Below are 10,636 nucleotides of genomic sequence, written 5' to 3'. Positions count from 1 at the left end.
TAACATTGCAATCCATTTATTACATCATTATTAATACAACACTTTAATTCTTTCTTTTTTGACATCAAGTTTATCTTTAAAATCTAGCACCTACAAAAGAGATGTTTAAACAACAATGACTTTGCAAAAAATGACTCGAACAAAACTCTGAAACACACAAAATTAATACCATAAAAATCTGATCCAAATGTATAAAAACAGGCATTTATGTCACTCAAAAAAAACTTTTACTATGTCACAAAATTTAACATGTCTAAATATTCACACGTAACATACATAAATGATACTAACATTAATCCAGACCTTCAGTGTGTATGTTACTATTCATACCCCAAAACCCTGACATCAGTGTAGGTGCTCTCTCCTTCAACTACTCTTGCAGCCCTCCTTACGCCGGCATTTTTTCTTGTAAAATTTACTGCAGAATAAACCAATGAGTCTTCCGTCTGTAGAAAAACACATTAAACATTATTACATGCTAGCTATGAACATAAATGTACCAGTGCAACATCTCATCTTTAAAATATCTTACTGGTTGTCTTTGTTGAACACCACTGGTTACCGTAGCATTTATTTGTGGGGCTGCAGCAACTGGATTATATGAACCAAGAATAATAATCAGTTAGGATGCAGTGTGTCATTATATACTGAAAATGAAGTGTGGAGTAGTATCAAGCAAGACAGTTTACCATTGAAGCAGCCATACTTATTTTTCTTGATGGTATAAACCAGTAAGGCTATGACAATCAAACTGAGGGCCAAAGCAGCACACAACAGTAACATAATTGTATTGACACTCCCTGAATCACAATTTGCTGAGATGTTGGCTGCTGAAACAGATTAGGATAAAACAACAGAAGTTAAACCTTCAAAATATGAGCTTCAATTAGAATGTCAAATCAGTATGTCAAAATTTAAATGACAAAGAAGTGGTTACCTTCAATTTCCAGCTTTGTCCCATTTCCAAACAATATCTGTCCACATGTGGCCACAGCACAGTAAAAAGTCCCAGCATCAGAGGAGGTGACGTCCTGGGAGAAACTGTAGACACATTTCTGTGAAGAACGAGACTCAGACATCTTCTCACATTTACCACTATTGTTTCCATGAACATAAATTAAACTGGGATGAGATTCATCTGATCCAGCTCTGAACCAGAACACCCTTTGTGGTTCTGAACATGTTTTCTCCTTAGACTCAGAAAGGACTGAACACTGCAGAGTCATTGGGTCTCCTGGATGGACTTGCTCGGGTGGAACATCTTGAATGACAGCAGTGATATCAGCTTCTGGTCCTGGAAAAAGGGGACCAACACCAACTTATTTTCCAGTAAAAAAGGATTTCCAGAAGACTGAGTGGAAAGTGCTTAAGTGCTTCTTCAAAATCACAAACTAAAGCAAATTATGCCACCACAATTACCTATTACAATTTATTTTGTTTGTAAATATGAAGTTCTGCAAATGTAAACATCAAAAAGATGAATACTGATCCATTTACCTTTGACTGCCAGAAAGCTGATATTCATTAATGTTGTTCGTAGTTCAACTATTTCTTCACAGTAGTAAAAGGCAGTATCGCTCAGCTTTGTTTGGGTAATATGCAGAATAAATGTTCCAGGCTCTTGTTTTGCTATGATGCGAGGAGTCTCATTGAATGTGCCACTGTCAAAGGTATAAGTTGCTCCCAAAACTTCAGGCAAGTTTCCAGCAACAACTCTGAACCAAAATAACAATCCCCCCGATCCAGAGTTACGGATACATGTTAGAGTCACATCTTCTCCAACACCAACAGTCTTTGTTACAAAGCTCTGGATGTCTGTGCAACCTAATAAACAATTTGAATATACAATTAGACAACAGTTACAGTAACAAGCCAACAGTAATTGAAACTTAAGAGATGTACAATTGATCTGAGTATGCATACTTACGTCCAGTTGTGAACACGAGAGAGAGACAAAATATGAGCAACATTGTCTGGTTAACTGAAAAGAAGTTAAATTAGATCATACTGCAGTATGATTTATCTTAATGTGACTGTCTATTGGGAGGAAACTGTGAAATGGGTGGGAACAATTTTAAAATGATCTGATTGGTCAGTTGGTTTGTGATTTAAGGGGAAGTAATCTCAACCACATCTTTCCAAATGGCATACATGACAGCCAGAGAAGTTTCGTTTTAGTATTGTCTGTCATGAAAACCCATGACTCAATGCTATAATTAACACATGACATAGACTCCCTGTTAACAATATTTCCTGTGAGGAAATTAGCAAAAAAACAAAAAACAAACACAAAAAACCCCCAAAACAAAACACTCTATAAGTTGGCTTACTGCAGCTAAAAAAAAAAAAAAAAAAAAAAAAAGGAAATCTGTATTTTTACCATGGTTGTAATATAAATTTAACATGGGTAGCGAACAATTCTCAAATTGTGCTTCCAAGTAATTTGAATACTAAAAGTCTGCTTTGACCTTTGGCATATATGTCCTCCAAATTTATCAAGGAGCAAATACAGATCCTCACATTAAATACTCAACAGGTAACAAATTTTACGTTATGTTTCCTGAGGGATGTAATTTTTAATTTTGATATTTAAAAAAATGCTGTTATTCCTAATCAGGATGTCTGAGAACACGATGACCCAGAGTTGCTGAATCTATGTTGTGACATCGTGTAGGTAAGTGTTAGTTTCTCTACATGTGTTAATGAGGTTGTAGACAGTTACAGAAATGTGAACTTTTATGCAAAACTCTAGTGAATATCATTTTATAAATTTTGCATTAAACACAAATATACTTTTATCATCGCAACAAGGCAGAAATATCCAGTGCCATCAAAGCATGAATTACTGTTGCAACGAGGTTTTGCAATCTGTCTAAAGGACAAAGTATGGTTTGGGCTTACGCAAAGCAATCCTGGTATTGATCAGGTGAAACAAGGTTAATCAAACCTCTCCATCCTTTGCGCAAACACAATAATTAACACAGGCGGTCATCTCCCTCTCTCCGTCTTTACTCTGCTGCCATCTTCTGGAAGGAGGTTTGTAGATTCAGAATGAAGGCCAGAGCTTCACCCAAACTGAACAAAAACTTAATGACTAATGAAGTTCTTAATTTTGTGGGGGCCTTAAATCAACTGCACTATATTATTCCTGAGAGCATATTTTCCACCCTGACTGTCATTTCATATTTTGCAAATGGTATAGTGTTTTACTGTAAAACCTGACCTTTTCACACTTCAGAGTTTTAGGGGGGAGTTTTTATTAAACATTAATAATTGTGACTCTTTGACCTCTGTTGACTTCTTTCTGGCATTCCAACTTTGATGTCTTTGTTCTTATTTTTGCAGAACTGTCATCAATACACGGATCTCTCCATCATCATACTGCTGCAATGCTTTGCTGGAAAGGTGCTGATTTAACAAATGGAAAAGAGCAGACATATTAGAACTGATAATATTTGTGGCCATAGATAAGTTGCAATTTTGGCAAAGTCTGGATCCAAATGGACTGTAAATATTCCTCTAATTGCAATATGACCTCAAAGAAAACACCAGCTGAAACATGTCGCAAAAAAGGTAAGGGCAATAGGATTAAACAATAATTCAAAATATGACTGAAATAGCAATATGGACAAGTGCAATAGACAAATCAAAGGAGTTGCAATGTTTTTAAAAAGCTAAAATTGTCACAACTTAACATTTTAAATAACGAATTGTGATGCCACAGATGTCCTAAAATATAAATCATGTTCTCCAGACATAAGGCAACATACTTGTTTGGTACAGATAACAAAAATAACAGCATTTTTTCAGTGGAAAGGAAATGCAAAAATTTCCATTCAAACAACAATTGTGACTCATACCAAAATCATTGTATATCAAAAAAAAAAAAAAAGAAAAATTGCAATATGATTTACTTTTTTTTGGGTGCATATAATTCAGCCAAAACGGGCATCCGAAAAGATAACCTAAATACAGGCATTAGTAGGGCAGGCACAAATAAAGACACTTATGGAAATTGTCAAAAAACAAGCATACAGTCAGCAACAGGAAGTTAAAGTTTTAAAAGGACAGAAGCATGAAAACAAGTCACAGACAAGCAGCAAGCCATAACACAGGTAACAGATCATAAAGCAGGTTTACACAAACGGGTTAGAAATACAGAGAGTGGGAACATCATGGCACAATTACAACACAGATGTTATATCTAGTAACTAGAATACCTGGGCAGGTAAAAATATACAAGGAAAACTCTGAGGATACCCAATGAACAGATATGGCTTAACTAACAAGGTTTAGAAGGAGGTAGGAAGAAGGTTTAGAAGGATCAGTGAAAATGAAGCTGCCAAAGAGCAGCTGTGAGCATGAAGGAGGAGAAACAGAGTATATTTCATTTGAACAGCAGTCAAAACAACGACTGGAAGTTTTTCCAGACTCAGGGCAGAAGCACAGCAAGCCTTAAGCACAGCATCATGCTTGTGTCTTCACAAAAATGCAAGGTAGACATTCACTTTTATATTAGTTTCACTTTGGTGCCCAGCTACTCCCTAAGTATACAACTTTTAGCTGCTAAATGCTCCATTATGTTAACAGCCTAACTGTTAACTCTATCCATCGGTCATTTGATGCAGACCAAGCGGTATACAGAAAATGATAACTGACTATTTGTATAATAAAACATATTAAACTCCATGGAAAGTTTCTCTGAGGCAATTCTGTACCAAAAGTCAACTCAAGTGTGCCATAGAAGCTTGTAGGCTGTAGTGTAAAGATAAAGACTGGCCTTTCAGTGACACATCTAGTATCCAGTAGCTAAACTTCTGAGATATAAAATATGTGTATCTTGTATATGCATAGATTTTGAGAGAAAAAGCACAAGTCAATTTTAAGATTTCTTTTGTTAAGGTAAGACTTTGGAAGAGTATTTTTATACATCTCTGAACCTGCCTGGTGGGAATCTTTAAAAGCCTGGCTGGCTTGTTTGCATTTACATCCATCCATCCATCAATCAAACAATCAATCGATCAATCAAATCATGCATCAGTTACATGGCGTACAAACTCTTATCTAAGTGCATACAAGAGATACTAAAAGGCCAACAGTATTCTACTCATTTCTTCAAATTTGTTACTAAACACTCTTACTGTTGCACTCTTATGATCAGTCATTGGCTTAGATCACTAGATCAGATTTTTTTTTTTGCAGTTTTTAGATTTATACTGGCCCTTAAGGCCAACCAGTAGGGTTAAACAGTTACTCAAAACTTTATCAGAAGTGTAGAACAGACAAGTACAATATCCAAATCACAGGAGATGCAGTTCCTTTGACAAATGAAAAACTGTCACAAGATTACATTGTAAGTTAAGTGTGGATAACTGGGTTCATCCATCGTTTCCATACAGCCAGGTCACACTGTCCCCATTTTTCACTGTGGTGAAAACAAACCACTGACACTGGCTAAAAATGCAGAAAATGTAACATTTATGTATACTTAAACTTTGAAGTTCCTCATTTTACATTGTGTAAATAGTCATGGAATAATAACGAAATAGGTGCTTGTTAAATTGAGACTTAAATCTTTCATAGATTAGAACTGAATTCACTCAGACCCAGCCAGATCCCAAATCACAAACGTGTATTGATTTGGGAACCCGTCTGGAGGAGGCATCAAAACTGCCTAGGGCAAGAAATCTGTACAGGAACATTTTAAAACCTGCAACGTCCAGTTTGCACTGACAACGCTTCCTAGAATCACGATCCATTGTGTCAATGTAATTATAAGACATTCCCAACAAACACAGTGACAAATATCAAATACCCAGTGTCAAATGCAGTTGCAAGTAGATGGACATCGATTTGTTGTCAGACAATAGACAGCATGACACATTTTGCGCTTATTTCTGCTACACAAATAAACAGACCAAAGAGAACAGCAACAAAACACCCAAACGAAGAAATTATCACAACATTCCAGCAACAGAACTTCACTCCAATTTTCACACAGACAACAGGTAACTAAGCGTCAGCCACTTAAAGCAAAACTGAAAAAAACTGCAATGAAAATCAATCAAACTGAAATCATTCATAGCCATTTAGGCTGTGACCGTACAAAATGTGTCCATGTAGGAGACACGAAACAGCAGAAAAACTGAAGTGTTCGGCCAAATAAAACAGTAAAACCAACAGCGACACAGCAAGGCGTTAAATCCACACACAAAGCCACAACAAACATTTCACCATAAGAAAAACAGCAGTAAATATAGATAATTAATCAATATGAAAGTGAAGCAGAAAAATCTAATTCCTTACACAAGCAAATAAGAGCCAGACAAACATACACAGGACTCACGATACTTGACGCTGAAGGTCTTGAGGTCTTTCTGTTACTGTGATGGTCATCATGTCTTAATTAGTCTTAATAGAATGGGGCTGACATCATTAGCAGCACAAGCTAACTCTCAATTGTTTCTTCCTAATTCAAAGAACTTTCTTTTCTCTGTCGTCAGGTGAGTCTGCCTTCACAGTTTACTTATCCAAGGACCTGTTCCTTCTCAGTTTAGCAGCTCAAGATACTGATTTCGTCTTTTTCCTCAACGCTGGCTGCATTTTAATCAAACTTTATCACCCTCACCTGCTGGTTTTCTCCCCCAACTGACTGGCTGCAATACTACGTCTGACCACATAGACTGGCAGGCGTTTATTTACGTTACAAACCAGAGGGGCGCTGTTTCATTCGTTTGAAGAAATTAAAACCGGGTGACAACATGGCTGCAACAATGAGATCTGGGCAAAGGAAAATTAAAATAAAATCAATATTTGTGACTACAGTATACATTAAAAAATTTAAAGACCATCGCTAGTGAAAATGAAACGTTTAACCTTGTTAACATGACAATAAGATGTTTTTTATATGCTAGAAGACTAATCATGAGCAAAATAAGTACTACTCAACACAATTTACCTTGTGACAGGTGGTAATATTTTAAAGCTAGACTAAATATATATTGCAGATGGGTCCGTGTATATTTTGGCAATTGGATTTTCCGTTCTGAAACGGGTATTGAAAAACAAAAAACGAGTGGTTATTTGATTTTCGTTTTAAAATACAAAAATTAAAATTGAAATACAAGGCGTTTTTCCTTTTCATGATCAAAAAGGGATATACGAAATTTTACAAATGCTTTTATTTTCATTTTATATTTAGAATAACAAAAAAGTAAAATCAGTAAGAGACAGAAACGAAAAAAGGTCAGTTTTTTCATTTTCTGAGACCGGAAGTGGTCATCAGCAAGTGTGGAGCAACAGAGTACGGTGCATAGACTGTATATAATTTTTTTTCATTAGTTTTCATGGTCAAAATGAGAGATCAGGTGGCCGATGTTAAAATAAGTCAATATTTAATTTTTTTATAGAGCGTTAAAGTTTTGCAAAGCCAGGGGGCGGGGTTACTTGATTGACAGTCCTGTCTGGAATGATTGAAAGGTCTATGGAGGAGGCAGCAGAGACTCTGCTCTCCTCGTTTGGATAAACTCTGATATAATAACTGTTGGTTTGTTTATCGGTGGAGCAGCAGAACCTTTTCCACAAACCGTTTTCCTGCATGTTGGCTTGTCTTAACCAGTTTTCTGCCTTCGGCGAATTCTACCAGCAGACACTGAAAGGACTCTGATTGTTCTGTAAGTGTTTATTTTCGTATCGGTGCCCCTTTTAATGCACTTTATACGCAACTTTAGTGGCAGCTATAATGTGTGCTATGCACTCCAGATGTTGGTGGAATTTATTTCTGTGTGTACTGACCAGAGAAGTGTGGTGTTAGCTGTTTTATTGTGAAAGGCCCAACAGAAAGTGCCCGTTGTTATGTGCCGGAGCTTGTGTTGTAATGTGAATGGCTTTGAACCAGACGCATATGAAAAGTGTTCTGAAGCTCTAAAAACGTGTCGCTTGATTACCTATGCCTAACAACACGACATGGTGTCAGAAGTGGAGCGGCAGTAACAGCGTCAGGGTGAGAAAAGGAGCAGTTCTGGGAGCGAAAAAGTGACTTTTCTTTTCGGGACTGAAAGATGTCGCAAGGAGAAGCGGGAGCTAGCGCGGAAGCGGTGCAGCCTCTCTCGCCCCAGCAACAGGTAAACAGCAGAGATAATTCCAATCCACCCACGAACGCCACATTCACCATTCAGCCTCCCGAGCCGTTTGATTTCGCTAAGCCACAACAATGGGAAAAGTGGATACGGAGATTTGAACGATTCAGACAAGCTAGCAACTTGCATCTTAGCTCAGAGGCTAACCAAGTAAACACGCTCATCTACTGTATGGGGGATGAAGCGGACGACATCCTTCGAGGTCAAGCTTTATCAGAAGTGCAGAGACGTCAGTACCAAGCAGTAAGAGACACCTTAGACACATACTTTGTGCCAAGGAAAAACATAATCTATGAGAGAGCCCGGTTTAACCAGAGAGTGCAGCAAGTTGATGAAACTGTTGACTCCTTTGTCACCGCGCTTTATGCTTTGGCTGTAAACTGCAACTATGGAGCTCTGCACGATGAACTGATAAGAGATCGTCTCGTCGTAGGACTCAGGGACACCAGCTTAGCTGAGAGACTGCAAATGGACAAGGATTTGACGCTGGACAAAGCAATAAATCAAGCCCGGCAGTCAGAAGTCATAAAAAGACAACAAACCGACATCAGAGGGGAAAATAAAGTGGAAATTGATGCTGTAACGATGAAATTCAAGAAAAAGCCAGCATTCAAGTCCCCAGGTCAACCCAAACAAGTAACAAAGACCAAAACAATAAACGAGAAATCCTGCTACAGATGTGGAAAAACCCCTGCGCATGGAAAAGGACAGTGCCCAGCAAAGGACGTGACTTGTCGTTCATGTGGAAAAAGAGGACATTACAGTAAAGTGTGTAAATCTGGAAAGTCAGTGCATGTGATTGAAACTGAGAAATGTGTCACTCCTATGTTTTTAGGTTCTGTAGATGCAGGTTTAGATCCTTGGTATGCAGACCTTATGATCAGAAACCACAAAGTCAGATTTAAGATAGACACAGGAGCGGATGTTTCTCTTATCCCGGCCCAGACGTACTACTGTATAAACCAAAATGAGACAGGGTTATGTAAACCAAATAGACCATTGTTTGGACCAGGTGGTACTCCACTCAATGTGTTGGGCATGAGCAAGGAAACATTGTGCAAAGGGGAACAAGAAATACAAGAGGATATGTATGTGATCAAAGATTTGCACATTGCGCTGTTAAGCAGACCAGCTAGTGTCAAGCTAAATCTTGTGTCTAGAGCAGATAGCATAGACATGAAAATGCTAAATGAGAGTTACCCAAAGTTGTGTCAGGGATTGGGTTTCATGCAACAACCTTACACTATTAAGTTGAAGCCTAATGCTGTGCTTTTTTCCCTGGCCACTCCAAGGCGGGTCCCCATTCCTTTACTAGGAAAAGTGAAAAAGGAACTGGAAAGAATGGAATCCATGGGAGTAATCAGCAGAGTTGAAGAGCCAACTGAATGGTGCTCAGGGATGGTTCCAGTGCCAACCAAAAATGACTCTGTGAGTATTTGTGTTGACCTAACTCACCTCAATGAAGCAGTGTGCAGAGAAAAGTACATCCTGCCCTCAGTTGAACAGACACTTGGATCCCTGTTCGGGGCAAAAGTCTTTAGTAAGTTGGATGCAAACAGAGGCTTTTGGCAGGTTCCATTGTCACCAGAGTCCGCACACTACACAACATTCATTACCCCTTTCGGACGCTACCACTTCAATAGACTTCCCTTTGGAATAGCCTCAGCCCCAGAGCATTTTCAGCGGAAAATGTCAGTGATTCTAAACGGGTTGCCAGGCGTGGTTTGTCATATGGATGACATCCTCATTTGGGGACAGGACCAGCAAGAGCACAACACGAGACTTCACACTGTGCTAAACAAACTACAAGAGGCCGGTGTCACATTAAACATGGAAAAATGTGAACTGAGCAAGCAAGAGGTAAAGTTCCTCGGACACATTTTGTCTGCGGAGGGAGTCCAACCTGACCCGGACAAAATCAGAGCTGTCAAAGAAATGAAAGAGCCGTGAAACGTCAGTGAAGTACGCAGCTTTTTAGGGATGGTCAACCAGTTAGGTAAATTCATTCCCAGACTGGCTGAAAAAGACAAGCCCCTAAGAGACTTGCTGTCAAAGAAGAATCAGTGGGTTTGGAGTTGTGCGCAACAAAAAGCATTTGATCAGCTGAAAAGTGAGCTGACTTCAACACCTGTTCTCACACCTGTTCTCACACTCTATGGCCCAAACAAAGAACTGAAACTGTCAGCAGATGCCTCATCCTTTGGACTTGGAGCAGTCCTTTTTCAAAAAGAGGGTGAGCAGTGGAGACCGGTAGCATACGCGTCACGCTCTTTGACAGAGACAGAGCAGAGGTATGCACAGGTGGAGAAAGAGGCGCTTGGACTAACGTGGGGATGTGAAAGATTCAAAGACTTTCTCATCGGGAGACACTTCTCATTAGAGACTGACCACAAGCCACTTGTCAGCCTGCTAGGAAATCAAGCCCTGACTGAGCTTCCACCCAGGATCCAGCGGTTCAGACTCAGGCTCATGAGGTACAGTTACTCAATCTCACACAC

At 38.8% G+C, this 10,636-nt stretch overlaps 1 protein-coding gene across 5 annotated transcripts; it reads right to left on the bottom strand.

The window, feature by feature from the left end:
* On the bottom strand, positions 1-6,772 carry LOC111581314 (uncharacterized). Of its 5 annotated transcripts, XM_035957025.2 has the most exons (6): positions 1,928-2,704; positions 1,498-1,824; positions 938-1,294; positions 690-830; positions 533-591; positions 1-446 (listed from the first exon to the last, which is right to left on the bottom strand). In XM_035957025.2, the coding sequence occupies exons 1-6, from the start codon at positions 1,968-1,970 to the stop codon at positions 321-323; spliced, it is 1,053 nt and encodes a 350-aa protein (XP_035812918.1). In that variant the 5' UTR covers positions 1,971-2,704; the 3' UTR covers positions 1-320. The 5 variants fall into 5 exon arrangements, with proteins under 5 accessions (XP_035812918.1, XP_023145235.1, XP_023145242.1 ...); XM_023289467.3 differs by lacking the exons at positions 1,498-1,824; positions 1,928-2,704 and adding an exon at positions 6,347-6,772 and having other exon boundaries at positions 938-1,041; XM_023289474.3 differs by lacking the exons at positions 1,498-1,824; positions 1,928-2,704 and adding an exon at positions 6,347-6,772 and having other exon boundaries at positions 690-827; positions 938-1,041.
* Positions 6,773-10,636: the final 3,864 nt, after the last annotated feature.

Source organism: Amphiprion ocellaris, chromosome 13 (genome assembly GCF_022539595.1).
Source record: "Amphiprion ocellaris isolate individual 3 ecotype Okinawa chromosome 13, ASM2253959v1, whole genome shotgun sequence".
Classification (NCBI taxonomy): domain Eukaryota; kingdom Metazoa; phylum Chordata; class Actinopteri; family Pomacentridae; genus Amphiprion; species Amphiprion ocellaris.
Note: the sequence above shows the minus strand (reverse complement) of the source record. Positions and strands in the feature narration are given on the sequence as shown.